The sequence below is a fragment of the Miniopterus schreibersii genome (assembly GCF_964146895.1).
Source record: "Miniopterus schreibersii genome assembly, chromosome: 5".
Taxonomy (NCBI): domain Eukaryota; kingdom Metazoa; phylum Chordata; class Mammalia; order Chiroptera; family Miniopteridae; genus Miniopterus; species Miniopterus schreibersii.
In genome coordinates this window covers 65,002,579-65,025,562 of record NC_138106.1, presented here as the reverse complement: position 1 = coordinate 65,025,562, position 22,984 = coordinate 65,002,579, and the positions used below count along the sequence as shown (strand labels likewise).

At 36.2% G+C, this 22,984-nt stretch overlaps 1 protein-coding gene across 2 annotated transcripts in view; it reads left to right on the top strand.

The window, feature by feature from the left end:
• Positions 1 to 22,407, top strand: part of TOMM70 (translocase of outer mitochondrial membrane 70) — a 42,774-nt gene extending 20,367 nt beyond the window's left edge. The window contains exons 4-13 of one of the 2 annotated variants that reach the window (XR_013998818.1): positions 1,435 to 1,544; positions 4,406 to 4,554; positions 8,331 to 8,538; positions 10,997 to 11,131; positions 12,136 to 12,243; positions 14,353 to 14,469; positions 16,662 to 16,759; positions 17,895 to 18,017; positions 20,314 to 21,227; positions 22,076 to 22,407. Coding sequence is in view for 1 of the 2 variants with exons in the window: in XM_081137736.1 (XP_080993862.1) it covers positions 1,435 to 1,544; positions 4,406 to 4,554; positions 8,331 to 8,538; positions 10,997 to 11,131; positions 12,136 to 12,243; positions 14,353 to 14,469; positions 16,662 to 16,759; positions 17,895 to 18,017; positions 20,314 to 20,467 (1,202 nt within the window). In the remaining variant the exon portion in view is untranslated. Of the gene's footprint in view, positions 1 to 1,434; positions 1,545 to 4,405; positions 4,555 to 8,330; positions 8,539 to 10,996; positions 11,132 to 12,135; positions 12,244 to 14,352; positions 14,470 to 16,661; positions 16,760 to 17,894; positions 18,018 to 20,313 lie in introns of both variants that reach the window. The other variant, XM_081137736.1, reaches the window with a different exon arrangement.
• Positions 22,408 to 22,984: the final 577 nt, after the last annotated feature.

Below are 22,984 nucleotides of genomic sequence, written 5' to 3'. Positions count from 1 at the left end.
TATTTGAGTATTGTCTCTGTTCCCAATTATGGAATTAAATGAGTATTAGGATGTGGAGTTTACACACTGTCCATTTTAACTTGGCAACTACTGAGCGTCAGTGTAATTCCATGAATAAGAAATCAGAAAATAGGTTTTAGTGATAGTTTTTCGAAGATTCCACATGTTTTCGTTTAATATCCTTTATAAATATGAAATAATTTTGAGGTGAATCATTAAAGAAAACATTTTTCTGCCCTTGGTATTTTTCAAACATTATTTTATACCCAATTAGAAATTATGTAATTGGTACAAAGCATGAAGTGAATTTTCCATTCTTAGTAAATATTGTAAATAGATATTCTGCTATCAAAACTAATTAGAGTATATAGTTTTAAAGTACATTCTTCTGGTTCTCATGGAGCTAAACCAAAGTGTAATTTCTATGATCTAAAAGTGCTTTCCACTATGCATTTAAATCCTACATAATTAAAACCATAAGTATTCAGAATATTTAGCCATAATTATTTTTAATAACATTATTATTTAAAAGAAAAACTTACAGAAACCTGGATTACCAAGTAAGAGTGGTTTAGAGAACATTTTAGAAAAATTTGAAGTTTTATGTTGTCATGAACTTTGGTGGTGGGGGATAGGAGTATTGCTTTAGAAAAGAGAATTCTGAGTTTTGAGTGAAATCTTGAAGTTATTAACAGATATATCGTAGACAGGAGGTTAAGTGGATTTTAATAGGAGAAATGGGATGGGAAAAAGACATTGATACTGGCACTCGCCACGCTGTCAAGGTTGCATAACAGCAGAAAGACTTGTTTTAGGGAGGAAGGATTTAGAATTGTAAGAAACTGAGTTCAGAAAAAGTGAACAGCCATTGTTTTAGTACTTCGAATGAAAGTTTGAGAGATTAAGGAACCACTGATCTTTTAAATTTCAAACCAATGTATTTTGAGCTATAGCATAACAGATAAAAATGGTATTTTGAAGTAGATTTGATTGAGAGCTGTAGCGAGATGGCTCTGGAAACAAGGAATAAGTCTGAGGCCTATAAAAAAGACCACATGTGAGAGAGCCTCATTATATTGATTTAGCCTATAGTTAGTTACTGGCCTGGAGAGAATGTTCCTGGATTTCTTGTTTTATTTGCTATGTAAAATGTTAGTGCAGTGAGAAACATCACAAATCATGCACTGCAGTCTCTCACTTCCCAGATGAGGAAAGTGAATCTCATAGAAGTGAAGTGACTTTCTGAGCTTTGAGGTTGGTCATAGAGTATATAAAACTAAAGTTTAAGAATCAGTTTATTGGAAATGAAATTGATATCCACATAAAGCTATGAATTTGCAGTAGTTTGGCTTTCTGTGGTAACACTGCCCATTTGATGCTGCTAATCATCTTTGCAATAATGTTATACTTACTCTTGTTTTTCCATCATTCTAGATGTCACTGCTGTGTGTATATTAGAAGGGTTCCAAAATCAACAAAGCATGCTGTTAGCTGATAAAGTTCTTAAACTTCTTGGAAAAGAGAAAGCCAAAGAAAAATACAAGGTAAATTAATCTGAGTTGGTTAAGAGAGGGGAAGTGTACACAGTGAGTGGTCATTTCTAATTTATATTGCTTAAACTTGGACACCATGGTAATGATAACAACTGTGATTAGATCTGGATTATGTTTGTTTTTCCTTTAAACTTGGACTCTTGTGGTTTATCTTTTTTTAAGAAGAATGTAGGCTTTGTCCAGTATTGCACCTGGAGAGTATTGAAAGAATTCATCTATATTAGGAATTGCCACACATGGCCTACAGGCCAAAGCCAGTCTGCCATTTGTTTTTATAAATAATATTTTATTGGAACTCGGCTGCTTACACATTATTTTTGGCTGCTTTAAGCTACAACAGCAGTCGAGTGGTTGTGATAGAGGCTGTTGCAAATATTTACTAAATCTTTACTCTCTGGCCTTTTATGGAAAAAAATTGCCAATTTCTGTTCTATATCATTAAAATTGCACCATATAAGTAAGTGGATGTTAGTTTAAGCAGTCAGTAACAGATGGTTTAATTCAAGAATCATTTATTGAACAAAGGTCCGTGGTGGGCTTTTTTTTTTTTTTTTTAATGTTTATTGATTTTAGAGAGAGAGGAAGGGAAAGGGAGACAGACAGACAGAAATCAATGAGAGAAACATCCACTGGCTGCCTCCTGCATGCCCCCTACTGGGGATTAAGATTGCAACCCAGGTATGTGCCTTGACCAGGAATCAAACTGGCAACCTTTTGGTGCATTGGATGACGCTGAACCCACTGAGCCACACCGGTCAGGGCCATGGTGGGTATTTTAGAAGGGTGGTTACAAAGACATGGTCCTTGTCCTTATAGAATTACAATTTTGTGAGGGAGACCATAATAAATATAAAAGGCATGATATGGTGAACTGTCACAGAAGGATATGAGCAGAGTGCTGTGAGTACCACAGTCATCACTAAATATCACTAGAGATTTTCTGCTAAATTTCAGTAATTTAGCAATTGTTCCTCTTTTCTTTAATAACTTGCTTTTCTTTAGAATTAATTTAATGAGCCGTGTGTATTTTTAACTTACTATTTTCAAATACTAGTGGAGTTAAACAGTTAAAACAGGTTTCTTCATGGCAGGACTTTCATGTGCGTGGCTGTGTTGTGAATCTTCAAGAAGAATACAGCTGTAGTGGTTCTCAGTCTCTTTAAACTAAGGATACTTTTTTCTCCTTGAGCATTTTATAGAACTGGTGTTCCTCAAAACACTTTGTAAAATATCTTGTTAGAGTTTCACAAATTGAACCTTGAAAGCACCTAGTTTCCTTACATAATGTTATTGTTGAGGGATTGTACTGGTTGAATTGCAGGTAAAAAAATACAAATTGCCCTATATTTACATAGGTCCCGAATCATTTTCCATGTGTACTTTCTAATCTGTTTGATGCCACTTTGTAAATCACAAAATGCTTTTAATATTATTGTGTTTATTTTTACAACAACCCTGTAAAATAAATAAAGCAAGTATTTTTATTGCTATTTTAGAGATGAGAAAACTGAATATGACCGGTGCAAGGTCACATAGCTAATCGTGGCAGAGCTAGAATTTATATCTTGTTCCTTTGATACTTAAGTCCATTAATTGTAACACCGTCTTCATTTTAAATTTGTAACTCTGAGGAGGTGGTAATAGCTTCATTTCTAAGCTGAAATACAGGGTGTCCCCAAAAAATGTATACACACTTTGGGTAATTATAAAGGCAGTGTTTATTAAAATATATTTCATTTTCAAAATGTAATAGATCAACTGTTAAAGTATGTGTACATTTTTTGGGACACCCTTTAGAAAACTTAAGACACTTTACTCAGTCTCTAGTAAATACTATTTAAATTTCTATTTAGGCTTTTCCCCTAAAGTGGTAAATGATTGCCACTCTATATTCCTACTCGAGATCTTTAGTGAAATACTGAAGTTAGTTTGTCACTTGATGGGTCACCATTTGACTTAAAATATTTATTTGTATAACCCTAACCTTAAGTTAAACACACTGCCTCTCCCCAGAGAGCACAGGGGTAGGGTTTTCCTTTGATTTCCTGTTCAGCTTTCCTCCCCAGTGCATCTCTCCTAGATCAGATTATTTACTTGCATAAGCAGATTTCTTTCCCCCTCCTTCCCATACAGATATTAAATCTTCCAAAATAACAGAAATGATATTTATATACACTTTAAAATAGTACATTTTCATATAAAAAATTTGGGTTCAATTTTGTATGTAAAGGAGCCAGTATATATTATGAGAGCCCTTAGACTTTTATTTCCTCTTCTCTCTTCTTTAAAACTTGATCGTCTTAATTGTACTATAAGGAGAAACAAAATACTCCTATAATTATGAGTAAGGTTGCCATGCCAGAAAGTAATAATTCAAACAGGAAATGTGATTTCATTCTGGCTCAGTGGCACTTACTGTAATAGAGATCTTCAGATGCATTACAACTAAAGGACAGACGAAGTGAAGGTCTGTGGCTGTGTAAGACGTGGTCGAGTAGTAACTTGAGGTGTTAGTCTTCTAGGACAGAGACCAGGAGGATCATTTTAACTCAGCAGTTACTTGCCTCCTGAGTTCCATACTTTGTTGTTTTACTTTTAGTGAGTGGTTCTAAGAGTTCTTGATGTTTTACATCTTTGGAGAGGAGAAAGGCTTTCACTTAAAATCTGTATTGAGCAGCTGGGACTGACAGCTTTACCATTCCTGCTGTCCTATGGTATGGAGCCTAATATTCCTCAGTTATTTAAAAAAGAGATTCCAATTTTTTTAAGTCATTTTCAGTGTTCTATAAAGGTATCTGCTTTTTGGTTTGTGTTTTCTCATTTTGCTGTGTTTAAACATAATTAAATTTCAGAACCGTGAACCTCTGATGCCATCTCCACAGTTTATCAAATCTTACTTCAGTTCTTTCACGGATGATATAATTTCTCAACCCATGCTTAAAGGAGAGAAGTCTGATGAAGATAAAGACAAGGAAGGGGAGGCTTTAGAAGTGAAAGAAAAGTAAGTATGTTTGGGTTGGGATTTTTTTGTTTTTTGGTGTATTTTGGGCTTGTTTTTTTGTTTTGTTTTGTTTTGTTTTTAAATATATCCTTATTGATTTCAGAGGGAGGAAAGGAGAGGGAGAGAGAGAGATAGAAACATCAGTGATGAGAGAGTCATTGATCGGCGGCTGCCTCCTACATGCCCGACTGGGGATCGAGCTCGCAACCTGGGCATGTGCTGACCAGGAATTGAACCTCGATCGCCTGGATCCTAGGTCAACACTCAGTTGCTTACCCACGCCCGGCCGGGCTCTTTCGGGGTTTTTGCTGCCATAGTGCATAAATGGGGCTCTGAATCATCTCAGGAAAATCTGTCTATATAGATTATAAATACAATAAAAAGTATGTATCATGATGGCATTATTGTAATACTTATCTTCTCGTGTGTCTCTTACACCCCGAGAGATACTTCAGATGATCAGCTGTATTCGAATAGGAGCACTAACTTTGAAAATTATTATGTAGTTGGATATCCAAATGTTTTAGTGCAGGGAAGTTTATAATTTATAAACTGTGAGGTGCTTAGGAATACCCAAAAGTGACTTTAAGGTTTCTTCCTGCTTACCTAGGAAAATGCCATTCTTTGGGCTTCTTTGTGTCTGCTCTTGTAGAGAGCAGTATGGGATGCCATGTTCACAACTAGAGATCAGTGATAAAATCTAGTACATAAGCCATCTAGCCTGTTTATCTACTTATATTTATCAATACTTGTGTTTTGCTGTTAAGGCTAGCTGTCCTCTCTAAGAAAAGGTACAATATTGTGACCAACATGACATTTTTAAATGAATTTGGAAGAAAAGGGAATGTTATTTCCATAGCAGAGCATAGTTTTGCATCTATAACATATTAGAAGGTTTAAGGAAACAGATTGCTTTTTTCTTTTTTTTTCTCTTCTGTGTCCCTTAGCCAGCTTTTTATTTTTTATTTGAATTTATTGGGGTGACATTGTTTAATAAAATTATGTAGGTTTTAGTGTACAATTCTATGATACTCATCTGTATATTGTATTGTGTGGCCACCACCTCAAGTCATGTCTCCTTCCATCACCGTTTATCCCCCCTTTACCCTCTCCTACCTCCCCACTTCCCTTTTCCTCTGGTAATCACCATGCTGTTGTCTATGTCTACGAGTTTTTTGGGTTTTCCTTAATCCCTTCACCTTTTTCACTTAGTCCCCCAGCCCCCTTCCCTACCAACATTTTTCAGTCTGTTCTCTGTATCTTATGAATCTGTTCTGTTTTGTTTGTTAGTTTATTTTGTTCATTAGATTCCACATATAAGTGAATTCATATGGTGCTTGTCTTTCTCTGACTGGCTTATTTCACTTAGCACAATACTCTTCAGGTCCAGGAAACAGATTGCTTTTACTTTGTATCTCCCAAGTTTTCCAACATTGTTGGCCATTTTTTAAGGGAGAGGATACTATGTGTAATTATACCAAGATGTTCAAATTTTAGTTAGTTGATACTCAGCCTTTTCAAAAAATTATATTTGGGAAGTAAATGTTTAAGATGATGCCAATAATTACCTCTTCTGGTTAGGAAAAAAAAGTCCTTGTCTCAGAAAAACTACAATGAAGTTAATACCATTATTCTAAAACCAATATTGGGAGATGGCAGGACATAGCTACCTCTCACCAGAACACTAGCTGGAACTAGACCTAAGTTTACTTTTTTGAATTCTGTTTTACTGTGAGCCTTAGCTTCATCATTTTTTAACTGGGGCTGATAATAATTACCTTTGAGAGTTACTGTGAGCTTTAAAGGTTATGTTTGTAAACATCTAGCACGTAGGTTCTCAATAAGACGGAACCAGGTTCTCAATAAGAAGGAACCATTATTACTTCTATTCTGATTTAATAATTATGTTTTCTTTGCCTGGTGACCCAAGGAACAAAAGTATAGTATAGGGAATATTAGAATGTAATTGTAGGAAAGGTTAGCACAGAATTTGTAAGATTTTGACCAACAACTTTTAAGTCATTTGTCAGTTTTCTCTACTCAGAGTATATAACAAATGAAATGAGAAAATGTACTTTAATTTACAGTACTTTATATTTGTAAGACCCCTTAAAGCTCATCTAGTATACATTCCCTTTCAGGTCAAAGAAACCACTTCTGCAAGCATCCTTGATAATAGTCATCATCTTAGAAGAAAAATTATATTGTGGTCACTGCATTTTAAGAAGTAGGGAAGGGGCCCTGGCTGTGTTGCTCAGTGGTTAGAGTGTTGGCCTATACAGTGAAGGGTCACAGGTCCGATTCCTGGTCAAGGATACATCTGGGTTGCAGGTTCCATCCCTGGCTGTGGTCTGGGTGAGTGTGGGAGGCAGCCAGTCAAAGATGTCTCTCTCACATCATTGTTTCACTTTCTCTCTCTTCCCCTCCTTCCCTTCCACTCTCTCTAAAAAAATCAATGAAAAAATATATCCTCGGGTAAGGATTAACAAAAATAAATAAATAAAAAGAAGTAGGGGCCCGTCTGGGCATGACTCAGCGGTTAAACATTGACCTAGGATCCAGGAGATCATGGTTTGGTTCCAGGTCAGTGGACATGCCCAGGTTGCAGGCTTGATCCCCAGTCAGGGGTGTGCAGGAGGCAGCTGATCAGTGACAACTCTATCACTGATGTTTCTATCTCTTTTTCTCCCTTCCTCTCTGAAATCAATAAATATGTATTTAAAAAAAAATAGGGAAGGATATATTTTCTTATATGTTTTTACTGATTTTGTAGAGAAGGGAGAGGGAGAGAGAGAAATATCAGTGATGAGAGAGAATCATCAGTTGGCTGCCTCCTGCACGCCCCATACTGGGGATTGAGCCTGAAACCCGGGCATGTGCCTTGACTGGGAATAGGATGGTGACCTGGTTCATAGGTCGATGCTCAACTGCTAAGCGACACCAGCTGGGCAAGAAGGGTATTTTTTTAAAGTCCTTTTTTTTATGGAAGAATCTACCTTTTAATTTGCTTCTTTGATATTTCCACCTATTCCTTCTAGGTCTGTTCTTACAGGTAAAACATAACTTCTGGATGAAAGCCCTTCAGATATTTCTCTGCTTCCAGTCTGCTCCCTTGCTCATCTTTAGAAAGTACAGCGTGGGTCACACTTCTTCCCTAGGCTTCTCTGGCCCTGAGCTGACCCACTTCCTATTTTTCTATCCTTTCTGTTAGTCACAAAGTAACTGTTGAGTGCCACAGATGAGAAGGTGGATAAGACTTGCTCTCGTCTTTTCACATGTTTAAATGTAGAAGCCTGGGCAGTAACCCCAGGTTTCTGTCACTGACTCTGCTGTTTCCTTTTTAAAAACTCTACAAGGCGCCTGGCTGGGTGTGGCTCAGCGGTTGTGCGTTGACCTAGGATTCAGGAGATAGGGGTTCGATTCCTGGTCAGGTTACATGTCCAGGTTGTGAGCTTGATCCCCAGTCGGGGGCATGCAGGAGGCAGCCGATCAATGACTCTGTCTCATCATTGATGTTTTTCTCTTTACCTTTCTCTCTCTGAAATCAATAAAGATATATTTTTTAAAACCCCCCAAAAACAAAACTCTCCAAGGCATCCAGAAAATCCCAGTCTGCACCAAAACCCATTACCCTCCTGCCCTGTTGTAGTCCCACAGTGGCCAACTAGCTTGTGAAGAAGAAACAGACATTTGCTGGACTCAGTTATACTAAGTGTGGCAGGTTTCAGCATTTCATCTTCTAGTAAATGATTTCCTATGTTTGTTTTTATTTTCAGTTCTGGATATTTAAAGGCCAAACAATACATGGAAGAAGAAAACTATGATAAGATCATAAGTGAATGCTCAAAAGAAGTAGATGCTCAAGGCAAATACATGGCAGAAGCATTATTACTACGAGCTACCTTCTACCTGCTTATTGGCAATGCCAATGCAGCTAAACCAGATTTAGATAAGGTCATCAGTTTGAAAGAAGCTAATGTGAAGGTATGTTTTAAAAAATGTCTTTTTGTATGTATGCAAAATTAATGAATAAAAATGAGGCTTTTTAGATATGTTTTGTAAAATTTTTTATGTTTCAATTGCCATTCTCAAAAAGGCTACTTTTGTTTTGGAAGGAACTATATACCTAGTGATGATTGAGTTGGTGTAGTGAAACTACGATAAAAATATCGGTGATGTTTATTTTTAGCTAGGAAAAAAAATTTTTTTCTGGTAGCTTTAGCTTCCCCTTGTAGCATTGCCTATGGTAATGGACTATATTTGGGTAGGGATAATGGTGTAGGCAATGCTGTAAGTAACATGCAATATGTAGTACACGGTTATAAAGTGCATTTAATAAAAATAAGCACATTTAATAATATACTCTGAAAGATTATATGATGATGCCAGTAATTTCTTATTTTTAACATGAAGGGGGGAAAAAGGTTCTGAAAATATGATATAGTTACTGAAATCTACCATAAGTTTTTGCAGTTGTGTCATTGGAACATCTTTTCATTTTCTAAGTGTTCTCATGTGTATGTAATTTTCATAATTAAGATTGGGGTGTCTTTTGAATTATGTGAGCTCTCTACTCAGTGTAACATGACTGGACTTAGCCACCAGCTAACTCTGTTCCTTACCAGTTTGTTCACTCTGTCCTGTTTCCTTATGGAATTAAATAAACTCTCACTTTTCCACCTCCAAATGAATCATTCCTATATAAAAGTTGTTACCAAGGCCTAATTATTTGTTAACAAATAACTAAACTTCTTGTAAACAAAAGTAATTATAACTAAGTATTTTAAAAAGTTCCTTTTAAAATGAGATTTTGTAATTGAAGATACCCTAGTAATATTATCTTTAATTTTATTTCCTGCTGATTGCAGATATTTTCTGTTACGTGTTTTTGTTCTAATTGTGGGGTCAGTCTTGTTCCTTTCATTCAGGAAGACATGTAATTTTGTCTTGAAAAGGGGTTTTGGAGAAGAAGGCTATATCTTGCTTTATAATCATGACTTTTTGTTTTAATGGCAAGTAGTAATGATGTCTAGCATATGCCCTGTACAAAAATGAACTCAAATGGATCAAAGACCTAAGTGTAGCCCAGCCAGCGTGGCTCAGCGGTTGAGCATCAACCTACGATCCAGGATATTGTGGTTCGATTCCTGGTCAGGGCACATGCCTGGGTTTCAGGCTCGATCCCCACTGTGGGTTGTGCAGGAGGCAGCCGATCAATGACTCTCTCTCATCATTGATGTTTCTCTCTCTTTCTCCCTCTCCCTTCCTCTCTCTTAAATCAATAATATATTAAAAAAACAAAACCTAAGTGTAAGAGCTAAAACTAAAACTCTAAGGAAAACATGGGAGGAAATTTTCATTACCTTGGATTAGATAGTGGTTGCTTAGATCTGACACCAAAAGAACAAGCAACAACAACAAAGAAAAGACTTCATCAAAATTTAAAACTCTTGATTGAAAGGATGCCATCAAGACAGAAAACACATTGCACAGAATGGGAGAAAATACAAATCATAGATCTGATAAGGGGCTCGTATTCAGAATATATAAAGGACTCTTCTTACAAAAGCAACTCAATTTAAAAACAGGTGAAGGATCTGAATAGGCATTTGCTCTAAAGAATATATAAAAATGGCCAGTAAGGACATGAAGAGTTGCTCAGCGTCATTAACTCTGTTAGGAAAATTCAAATCAAAATTACAATGAGATGTCACTTTACACCTACTAGGATGGCTATAGTGAGAAGGAAGGACAATTAACAATATTGGTGAGGTGTAGAGAAATTGGAAATGTCATACATTGTTGGCAGGAGTGTAAAATAGTAAAAATCCTTTTGGAAATTAGTTTGGGAGTTCATCAAAAAGCTAAACAGAGTTACCATATGACCCAGCAATTCCTCTCCTAGACATGTACCCAAGAGGACTGAATATATACGTCAGCACAAAAGCTTGTATATAAATGTTCACAGCAGCATTATGTATAATAGCCAATAAGTGGAAGCATCTCCATTGTCCATCACCTGACAAGCAGATAAAGAAAAGTGCTAATAGAATAATATTCAGCCATAAAAAAGAAGGAAGTACTGATACATGCCACAACACAGAACGTCAAAAACATACCAAGTGAAAGAAGTCAGACACAAAAGACTATTCCATTTTTATGAAATGTCCAGAATAGACAAATTCATAGCAAGTAGATTGATGGACTAGAGGGGAAATGAGGAGTGACTGCTAATGTGTATAAGGTTTCTTTTGGAGGTGAAGAGGTTCTGGAGTTAAATAGTGGTGATGGTTGCATAACTCTGTGAATATACTTAAAAATGATGGAATTTAAATGGGTGAGCTTTTTGGTATGTGAATTATATCTCAATACAGCTGTTTTTTAAAAAAAACTAAATTGGAATAAAAATAGTAATGAACCTTTTCTCATTTTGGGGATGTAGCTTCGAGCAAATGCACTCATCAAAAGAGGCAGCATGTACATGCAACAGCAGCAGCCTTTGCTGTCTACTCAGGATTTTAACATGGCTGCTGACATCGATCCTCAAAATGCAGATGTTTATCATCACCGAGGACAGGTACATCTATTTACTTACTAAGAGTTCTGATCTTTTGATAGAGGAATTTGATACCATTTTTGAGAATGTCTTAAAGTTTTCTTATATCACTTCTGATAGCTCTGAACAAAGTATCATGGTGCTTTACAGTTTGTTTTAGCATTTATTTTAGTCCCCTCTTGAACATTTGTCCTTATAATTTTAGTATTTACTTATTAAAAAGGAGAAAAGGAAGGCTACAAATGTTGGGTTGCCAGGTCAAGTTTGTTTTTCATGTGTTTCTGGTTCATAGATTTTCAATGAGTAGAACATTAAAAGCATTTAATGAGCATTTTGAGTTAATGCTAGAATCAACACAATGGTTTTTGTGGGCTGCTTGGTGTCAAGAAGTATTTAGCCTGGACTATTCAGACAGTACAAAAAAAACCTCTTCTGATTAGAGATTTACAATCTGCATATTTTTTTTTTTTTTAGTAAAAAATATATATAAAGTGAAGAAAACAGTTCCCAATTTTAGCCTCATCTGGGGAAAGCATGGCTTTGTAATCTGCTTGTTTAGCACGACTTGGTGGAATGCATTATGGTGGAAAGTATGGGCTATCTATACAATAACCGAAAAGCTGAAGTTCTTTTTAATGGAGAATTGTAGCAAATATTTCTGTCTGAAGGATTTGAAGAAGTGTTGAAATTCTTAAAATTCCTGACATTTTGATCTTACTGGTAGCATCTTAAGATTAATTTGAAAGATAATTATTCGATGTCTGATTTGCTTTGAAATTTGAAAGTACAGAAATGTCTGCTTTTCTAGAAGAAAGGGTTTCTTGCTTTTTAAGAAATTGGACACTAGTTTTAAGTTTTAGAAGCTTTCCTTTAAAATTATAAGATTTTCTAGTTCACTGTTTCTAGAAAGTAATTCTATATTGAATAGTTACTACATGCGTAGCATTTTACTTAGCTGTGATAAGAGACAGTACGTACTTAACTGGTGGTGCACCTATTTTGAGTTGTGTTTGTTTTTTTCTTAGCTGAAAATACTGCTTGATCAAGTTGAAGAAGCTGTGGCAGATTTTGATGAATGCATTAGATTAAGACCTGAGTCTGCTCTGGCACAAGCTCAGAAATGTTTTGCACTGGTAGGTTCTACTTTCTTTTGTATATTCCTAAACATCATTTTTATTTCCCCATTTTTTAACAAAAATGAGTATCTCATTGTCTACAAAATGTCTTTTTCTTTTTCCCCCAAAGGGGGAAAACATGTTAGTTTAGAGAAATAGAAGTGTATGCATGTATGTTAATTAAGGTACTGCTCCTGTATTTCTCTTGTATTCTGAGTTCATCTTGATAGATGTTTATCCCTGATTGTTATGTTCCCCTGAATAGCACTGCTCTTCCTGGCCCTTTACCATCAACTAGCACAGAGAACAAAAGCAGTTTGAAGCAATAACTGCAGTCATGACACCACATTGTGCTTTCATCTCACCTTTGTAAAGCTGTTAATAATCAGAAACACAATGCTGAAAATCAAGTAAAATAAGTCCATTTATAGTGAAATGAGGTACTTCCAGTTAGCTCTTGTCAACATAAGAAGTATAAGAAATGTCCAAACCTGTAAGAATTTTTATGAGTTTATTTGAGCCAAGCTGACAGTTGCCAGGAAACAAAATCTCAATGGACTGGGAAAATGCTCTGGAAAATTGCACTTTTGCACCTTATTTTATACGTTACAATCAAAAGAGGTGTAAGTCAGCTACGTGAAATCCATTGGTGATAGGTTAAGGAGGCCGGAGAAAACAAATGGGGAAGGGGAAGAGGGATGGGGGGAACCTCTGGGATTGGATAAAAAGTAAAATGATAGACCCATACTACTTTTACATAGGTGAGTACAGGATAGTTAACAATTAATATAACAATAACCATGAGAGGATTTGTAGTATCTCACTGCTCTGGTGCAGTGATTGTGCTTTGAGGGGTCCTGAAAAAAGGAAATTATTTTGTTATTGTAAAGGATGTTTATCAGGTATGTTATCCCAGATGCAAAGACAACAGGCAGGCTCAGTTAAGATGAAGATTGACCTTTGTTAAGGAAAAATACTGCCCTAGGACATCACTACCCACCATAAACTGCTTTTAGTTAGTTTTAATTTCAGACCATCCTATGTGGTTGGTTACTTTAGGTCTCTGAGTTTGTAAGGCCATCATGCAGGCCTCCCCTGAGCTTGTCAGGTTTAGTATGTGGGCCCTCTTTGTCTACACTCTATAGCTTGAGTTTTAAAAGAATTTTCCTTTTAAGTAAATAAATTGGGTCACAAACATTTACAGTTATGTGCCGCTTAACAGTGAGGATGTGTTCTGAGAAATGTGTCCTTAAGCTATTTTGTCACTGTGCGCACAGAGGGCACTTACGCAGCCGTAGGGGGCATAGCCTGCTTCCTGCACACCCGTGCTGTGTGGTATAGCCCGTCCCCTCGGCTACCGACCTGTACAGCAGGTTGTTGCACAGAATGGTGCAGTTAAGAGACTCAGGAAATGCGGGTGTGTGAGGCTGCTGCCTGTGTAACAGCAGACTGTTTATAAAAGTAGAAAGTACGTGCTAAGATAACGATACAGTGTTGAGTTCGTAAAGTGATATATAAATCAGTAACATAGTCATTTATTGTCAGTATCAAGTATCATGTGCTGTACATAATTGTATCTGCTATACTTTTATACTACTGGCAGAACAGTATGTTTGTTTATACCAGCATCACCACAAACATGTGAGTAATGCATTGCGTCGTGATGTCAGGATGGCCAAGTCACTAGGCAGTAGGAATCTTTCAGCTCCATTATAATCTTATGGGACCACCATTGTAAATGCCATCCGTCCTGTGTATTATAGATGAAAAACGGTATTAGATGAAGGAACATTCTAACACTTGTAGTAAAGTGATAATAAATTAGGTTTAAAACTACCCCATGTATACGCAAAGTTAAGTTCTGACACGTTAGACTCTAGACTCTGCCCCAGTATTGAACATCTTGGAATTTGTATAGTGGCCGCGAAGTCCTAGCTGCACGTAGCCTTTGGATCCCCTGCTGCTGAGCTATTTCCTTGGAACTCTTTTAGATGCAGCAAGTTATATTAGCAGATCACCTGCCTTTCTGGAAATATTTATGTAATTTTGTGTGACTTTTGTAATATGTTAACATTCTGTGAGTTTTGAGTTCTTGATTTGACAGGCCTGTTTTGATTTTTTAAACAGTATCGCCAGGCATATACAGGAAACAATTCTTCACAAATCCAAGCAGCTATGAAAGGGTTTGAAGAGGTCATAAAGAAATTCCCCAGGTGTGCTGAAGGCTATGCGCTATATGCCCAGGTAAATGTGATTTTTCATGTTTTTTTTTAGTTGCTAGTCCTTTTTAAAAGATCTGTCCTTGTGTGGTGAATCCCAGTAGGAAGTCAGAACCCGGTGCTTTCCTGGTGGCAGCTTCTGTGGAAGCAGATGGCCTTGTTCCTTCTTTGAGGATCTGGGCCCCCAGGATGGTCCTGAACCCCCTCAGGAGGGGCTCTTATGTTATACAGTTTGAAAACTGTGACCCTATACAGTGGGGTCATAATATGGGGAAGCTTAAGCAGAGTATTTCCCTCATGTTTTCATTTGGATTGGAATTGTAAAATTTAATTAACTGAGGAAATTTTACTATGTTCAGTTGGAGGGGAAAATGTCTATGGAAAGGGTTTTGTTTCTGTTTTGGACACTGTCCTTTTAAATTATTAGATCAGCTCTAACTGTTCATTTTAACTCCTCTTTGGTTTGTCTAAAATTCTTGGTCTAGGATAGAAGCTTTGGGAACTATGATTTAAATTTGAATTATTTTCACTTTTTAATTGTAGTCTGAAATCTTTGAAAACTTACTAATTTTATATCAGCCATTTAAATGAAAATGATTAGCATCTTATAGCCACAGTTAGACTTTTCCTCCAACTAAATGATTTCTGAATGACTGTTTTCTCGTAGTCTTTAAGTTAAAAGTTGCTTTTGGTATCTGCCTTAACGTCCATCTCAATACTCTGTATGATTTCTTTTCTTTTTTTGAATTATTATTCCAAAGAAATGTCACACTTCAGAAATCGGAATTTAAAAATGAATATCTGTGGTAGGTTTCTACCTCCAAACCATTCCTAAGGCTGCTTGTTTTTCTTGTAAAGTTCCTTCATGCTGTCTTCAGTCAAGTTAAAGAAAAAATTCCACGGGGTGGAACTCTTTCTGAGGATTTATTGTGACTGTGAGAAGACTGATTCATGTTGGATCTGTTCATGAATGGTCCTACATATCAGTGTATTATCAGAGATTGAAATTGTCTAATTCTCTGGGGTATGAAGTAAACACAGAAGTTCTTTAACTTCAGAAGTAATCTTATCTATTGTCTTTGTTCTTACAGTTCCTAGGCAGGGTGGTGATAAAAAAACAACAACGAAACATTGGTTGCTGACCACCTGCTCTATTTAATTAATTGTGAAAGCATGTACTGTATAAAGTTTTATAGAATGTATGGAAGCATTATAATTGTGTGACCTTTGTATTGAATAGGGACACTTGTGTTTACGCCTTTTATTAGGAACAAAACAGGTGACACCACCTTCGGTATCACTGAAATGAAGTTTAAAAAGGCTTTTTTGATGCAGATTTCTATAAGCAGCGAAAAGAGCAAAGGCCACTGAATACCTTTTTAAAGAAACCAGTATTAGGAACAGCTCTCAAAGAGCTTTCTTAATCGCACATTTCCCTGTCACTGCGCTACCTTCAAAATAGCGTTTGGCTTACTTGAGCTATCTTTATTAGCACTGGTATCAATGCACTCTGTTTGCACTAAAATGTCTATCCTTTGGTTTCTCTTCTTCCTTTTGCTTCACTATATATATAGTTATATGTAACTATATATGCACATACACTATACATATAGTTACATAGTATAACTTTTTTAAAAACTCAAAGTTTGGGCTTAGATGCTGGCCAACTCTCAAAGTTACAGTTTGAGCATGATCTGGTATCCGATGCATAACCAACCCTTTGATTTCTGCCATGGGATTTGCCTTAACATAGTCAATTGTAACTGCTTCCTTTCTTTTATCAATTTTTAAGGAATGACTGATGACACTTAACACACATACCTGAACTTATCCTTCCAAATGAGTATTGTCTTTAAATTCCTTTAGGATATATTTTGATAAATTATGAATAAGTGACATGAAAGTACCTATGAAAATCTGATTTAGAACTGGCACCAAGAGTGGGATTTTTTGTATTAAAGTTTACCACATTGTTTGCTGTTGCATTTAACCACTTGTCAAAAATAGAGGACGGTTAAGATTTCATATTTATAACAATGCCATGTAAAAACCCCAGTAATTAAGTTGTAACATTTTAAATAAGTTTGTATACCCCAAACATCATAATTTGGTAAGAAATAGATAAATGAAATAAATTTTCATAATTAATAAGCTATATACTTTTAACTGTTTAGGTTGACAGTTACGTTAATATAACTGAAGTATCTCCTCACCTAGGCATTAACAGATCAACAACAGTTTGGTAAAGCTGATGAAATGTATGATAAATGTATTGACTTGGAACCAGATAATGCCACAACATATGTTCATAAAGGGTATGTATTTTTGTGGTTCTGTTTGTTCCAGTAAGAAACTAAATTTCTTGCATAGTAATAAGATGGATTTCTTTTTGTCATTGAGGAAGGGTACTGTGGTATAGTGTATCAGTGGGTTAATTTACAAATTTAATAATGCTGTGGATGCTTCACTGTTTTTTAAAATTTTACTTGTTTCATTCTTGTATAGCAATTAATAAATGTACTATTTCACTTTAGCTTAAGGGTTTCAGTTCTGAACATCCTTTCAGATGTTACCTGTGTCAGAATAGAAAACATGTAAAATAAGTTTTTCTTGTTTTTGTGTACTTAAATTATCATAAAAAAGAAACTTCACTTAAATTTATACAAAGTAATAAATTAAGTTTACAAGGTAAATTAGTAATAGATCCCAGACTGTTGGACACTTTCTTCTTTTTTTATTGAGGTACAGTTGACATACGATATTATACTAGTTTCAAGTATTCAACGTAATGATTCAGTATTTATATTGTGAAATGACCACAGTAAGTCTAATGTCATTATACATGTTTTTTCTTTTAATGAGAACTTTTAAGATCTACTGTCTTAGCAACTTTCAAATATACAGTATAGTATTATTAACTATAGTTGACATGATTTGCTTATTTTATAACTAGAAGTTTTTACCTTTTGACTCCTTTCAGCCATTTCACCCACCCCTTGTCCCCCTGCCTCTGACAACCATTACAGTGTTCTGTGTATGAGTAGGTTTGTTGGTTAGTTTTTTTTAGAACCTACATACAAATGAGATCATACAGTATTTGACTTTCTGTGTGAGTTATTTCATTTAGCCTAATGACCTCAAGGTACATCCATGTTGTTGCAAATGGCAGGATTCCTTTTTTATGGCTTAGTAATATTCCTCCGCATGAGCTGTGTGTATGTACACACTTAGGTTGTTTCCATTGACACTTTTCATAACAAGGAATTTAGAATACAAAACAGATATAAGTTGAGAAATAAAAACAATTTGTTGGTTATGTACTGTTTTAGGTTTTGTTTTTCCTCTTGTAAATAAAATGATAAATTCATTGAGGGCAGAAATTGAGTCACACACTTATTTCCTTGTTGCTGCTGGCCCATGGTCAATCTGACTGCCTTTTTGCATTTGCAGTTTACTTCAACTTCAGTGGAAGCAAGATCTGGATAGAGGTTTGGAGCTTATCAGCAAAGCTATTGAAATTGACAGTAAATGTGATTTTGCCTATGAAACTATGGGAACTATTGAAGTGCAAAGGTAACTTCCAAAGTCTGTTCTTAGGAAATTTAACGCCGCTCCATATTGTCTTTTCATTTTTCTCATTACAGATGTTATTGTTAGTACCCACTAAGTTTTTAAGTCTTAATATGTTACACTTTTTGACACAAGCTTCTCTCAAAACTATACTTTTGTTCGCCTGTTATTATTTTTTCAATTTAAAAGTCACACTTACAAAAGTTGTTTAAGTCAGACACGTTTTACAAAGGAAGACTTGATCTTCTTCTGATTCCTCTTGAGTGTCCTTCCTCTTTTCAACTGGATCACTCCCATTGGAGATGGCCTGTGGGGAGCTTAGGCAGCGCAGAGCACAGGGATTGGTAGCCAGGTCGCTAGATTCTGCTCCAGAGAAGCAGTCAGCCTAGTGACCGGCAAGTTGCAACATCATCTCTTAGCCTGAGTTTTCTTTAAAATCAGGGAGGTGGGTAAGATTTTTTGCAACTCTGACTTTTCTTAACTCCCTGTTTTGTGTAAATGTTTACCCAGAGTTACACACTTGAGATCCACCATTAACAGGTGACAGCTTTTTGTGCCATAGAATTCAGTATAGTAGACCATCTTAACACTGGAATTGCCATCCACTTGAGTACCTACTCTGTGGCCAGGTACTGAACATTAAGTGTTTTCCACATATTATTTCAGTTGATCTTTACACCAATCTTTATAATTGGAAGGTGGAGATTATATGATCCCCAGTGTAAATAATGAGTATAGGAACTGATGCCCCGATTGGTTGACAAGGTTACACAGTGAGCCAAGTAGATAGGATATGAGCCCATATTTCACTGATACCAAAGTAACTGCTGTTGCTACTTTGCTTGTCAGGAACCAGTAGTTCTCCTAATTCCATCATCAGCCCCTCCTGGGCGCTCTGTCTGCTCCAGAGTAGGCAGAATATATATGCAGGCCAACGAGAGCTTTTGTGGTTCTTTTGAACCAGTCTGTACTGACTGTTGCACGTAAATATTAAATTTAATTGCCAGTTTGTTAATGTGAATAAAATATTCTTGTATTAGAATAGGATAGGGTAGCATTCTTAATCTCTTTTGAGCAAACCTGTGGATTTTTCTTAGAAGAATGCACATATAAAAACACTTTGCATTTAAGTTGTTCATAGATTCTGGGATAAGGACCCCTAAATTATGTGGTTTGATGGATTTTATTTACGTATTAATTGTACTTTAAGAAATTCTTTCTAAATCCTGCCCTATAAATACATGTGACTGGATGAGTGAAATTGCTGAATACCCTAGGATTTAGCAAAGCTGCTGTCTACCTAATATCTGAATTCTTTTTGTTGTTGTTAATAAATCTATCCTGTAGTCAGTCATCTGTTGTAGTAGGAGGCTAATCACCCCAGAGGTACACTGTCCTTTTTAGTCTAACTGGCATATATATACAGTAGGGGCTTAATAAATATTTATTGTAAGGTTATATGCATGTATGCCTATCTACATAGCTAATACTAGTTACTTAACACAGTTCTTGGTTCTTGGTAAGTATACAAAGCCAAACCACACTTAGACTGTAAGAGGTGAATTATATTTTTTGACCAAGCGTATTCACCCTTTACTCAAAAATCAGATACTAATTACCAGACATCATACTAGGTTCTAGAAATTGAAGGTTGTCCGTTAAGGATCTAAGACTGTGGTATAAACAAATACATATTTATCTGACTGTGCATAGAATGACAACAGAACTATGGGAACACTGGGTAGGGGTTGGGAAATTGTTTTAATGAAAATACTAGATTTGAACTGTGCCTTAGGAAGGTGAGGATTTGACTGGAATCAAGCAGAGAGGCGATATCTCATCATGTGCAGGTATGGGTGTATATATAGCACAGTCCAGGGACTGGAGTAGAGGTACGTAGGATGGAGATGTGGTAAGAGGTGAGGTGGAAGGAAGGTCAGGACCCTGAGTGCCATTACTGTTCTGTGAGGCTGTCACTTATTTTTAGAGGAGCTTCATGATACAGGAGAAGCACTTAGCCCTTAGGAACCAGACAGGAAGATTGTAAACAAGTCATCTAATTTCTCTACTCTCACTGTTCTTATCTGTAAAATAAGACTACAAGAGTTATGATAATCAGCACACAGTGTTTGTAATCATTGCTAGCACCCACTGAGCACTTTCCATGTGCATTGTTTTGTTACAAAGAAGCATATTATTGGAAACTTACTGGTCAGGCTCCATGTAACATCACTAACTTACTTCACTGTATCTGTGAGGTGCTTATTGAATGAAATGTTTAAAATTTTTGTTTTTTTAGAGGAAACATGGAGAAAGCCATTGACATGTTCAACAAAGCTATTAACCTGGCCAAATCGGAAATGGAGATGGCTCATCTGTACTCACTCTGTGATGCAGCCCATGCCCAGACAGAAGTTGCAAAGAAATACGGATTAAAACCACCAACATTATAATTATAAAATAGGGGGAGGGAACATGACCCTCTTTTTAGAAGAAGTTTACCCCCCTCTTCAACTGAACCCTAAAGACACTGTCATGAACTGTGTTGGATGGTGGAACTTAGTGTTTCCTGTTTGTGCTGCTGTCATTTGTTACGTCTCTTTCCCGTTTAGGTGTTGTGGGAGTGGCTGTTGAAGGAAGTGTGCAGTGTTGCAGCTTTTATTCCCTGTGCAACAAAAGCTTAGGACCTGTTAAAGGGTTATTAAAATAAAGTTGCAAAGAGTACAAATGATAATTGGCCATGCAAATAAAAACTCTGATTTGTTAATTTGGCTTTTTTTTCTGGGGGAGGGGGGGATGATTACGTTCTGGATGATTTTGTCTGTGTGTATGTGTAATATAAGTATTTTACAGCATGTTGGTTTTTAAATTAACAGAGTAAGTGTTGTAAAATAGGTTTCTTTTAGATTTAATTAATCCCTTTTAGTTGATTTTTTAAAAAAGGAAACAAAGCCTAAATGGGGATTTTTTTAAGGCAGCAAAATTAAGAGCCCCTTTAAACTATTGTCTGCATGCACAACGCCTCTAGTTCTGCAGAACGTAGACTCAGTGGCAACCGTTAAGCCTTTGACCCCCTTCAACTCTAATGGATAATGTACATTGTTCTTAAAGTCCACAGCAGCTGGTTTTCATAGTCAATTATGCAGAAGCAAATATTCTGATTGATATATGTGCTGGAAGACTGAGTAAACAGGAGAATGGACCAGGTGAGAGGTAAGGTGAAAAGGAAACGTGTTTTTAATTGCCCACGTAGTTTTCTTAATAGTGTCCTTTTTAAAGAAAAAGCAGTTTGATCGTATGTATAAAGATGGAGTGTGATACGTGAGAGTGTTTAATAGCTTAAAATTTCTAATGAAAATGTGGCTAAAGGTTCAAAAAGGATGTAATTCTTAGTGCCAGAAGCATAGCATTTTCTAAGTTTAGTGCTTTGACTATGGCTAAATGTGCTTAAGGAATTTTGAGCCAGTTTTTTCTGAGACGCTGAGGACCTGTGAGTGCTTTTTACTTTTGAGTTAAACTTAAGTCTCTCAGGCTGGCTGACTGCCCACGTCCAAGTCTTCACTAGGATACTGACAGCAGACTTTTGTTTTGTACATTTTATCTTTACCTTACCCTCTTATTTAGAAATCACTTTCTTTTTTCCGGTTGTCACTTTTATGGACCATCCTTTTGCTTATATGCTGCATTTTTCTGGTGGCCATGTTCTTAAGGGGTCTCTTGTTTTGAGGTACTCAGGCTGGGGAGAGGTTTATTTAAGCCTGAGAATAAAAAAACATCCAAACATCAAGCGTTTATTTTACTTTCCTGGAAATGAAATCTAACTAGAGTTTACATTGTTGGGAATAAAGGAACATATTACCCCTCTTTTTAAAGGGTGCTTTATCCTATTGAAACCAAAAAGATTGTCTATAAATGCTATCTTTTTAGAAAATACTAGAAATGACTCCCTTCCAAAGTCAGAGTCTGGAAAATACTGAGGGGTCTCATGATAGTGGGGGCAGCTAATATAACTGGTGACTTGGATAATGGAAAGTATGAGAACTCTGCATTTTATTTCTTAGATGATGCTCCTACGATAACCCCGGAATACAGAAATGTTCTACATCTCTGAGTAACCTGTGACTTAAAAAGTTTTTATTTGCATGGCTTTATTTACATTAACACTGATATTTTCTTCTCCTCTTCTCCATTTCTACCCCGTGGGGTTGAGTGGAAAAACACAAAGGAAACTGAAGCATGTGCCATTCAATACTGTCATTCCAAATCCTCATGGACAAATTGCCTGTTCTGAAAAATATTTGAGCCTGCACTGAGAGCTGCATCTGTCTGTATCTTTACTTTTGTAAATGACCTCACATGTAAATTCACCAAATAAATATTACATTCAAGCTTTTCTATCTATTCTTGAAGTCTATTTGCAAGCCATAATACACTGATAGAATGACGGTCCCCCAAACGATAGCTGCATCCTGACCCCTGGAACCTGTGATTCTTTATACGACTAAGCTTTGCAGACATTCAGTTAAGAGTCTTGAGCTGGAAAAACTATCTTGGATTATGGAGAATTTACAGCTTGGGTGCCAAAAGTTATATACAATTTGATGTGGAAATACAGACTAGAATAACAAATTCCTCTAGGACTTGAGGAATAAATAGGACTTACGTAGGGATCTTCTGTTAGATAGGGAAACAGCTCAGGTATCATGAGTCTGTGCTGAAAATAAGCTGAGTCCAGCAAAATAAGTTTTTTTTCAACTGGTGAAGAGACAGCAAAATGGAACTACATGTTTGAGAATTAGCGTATATTTAAGACCATATATGTAGATGAGATTACTTCAGGACAAAATTAAAATTTAAAAGGGTAAAAATAAAACTCGGAAACATCTAAGGGGCAAAGGTAGCAATGAAAAAGTAGAGGGCTAATGGGACCACAGTGACGTTAGGTTTCAGAGAAGCAAAATAGGTCTGTA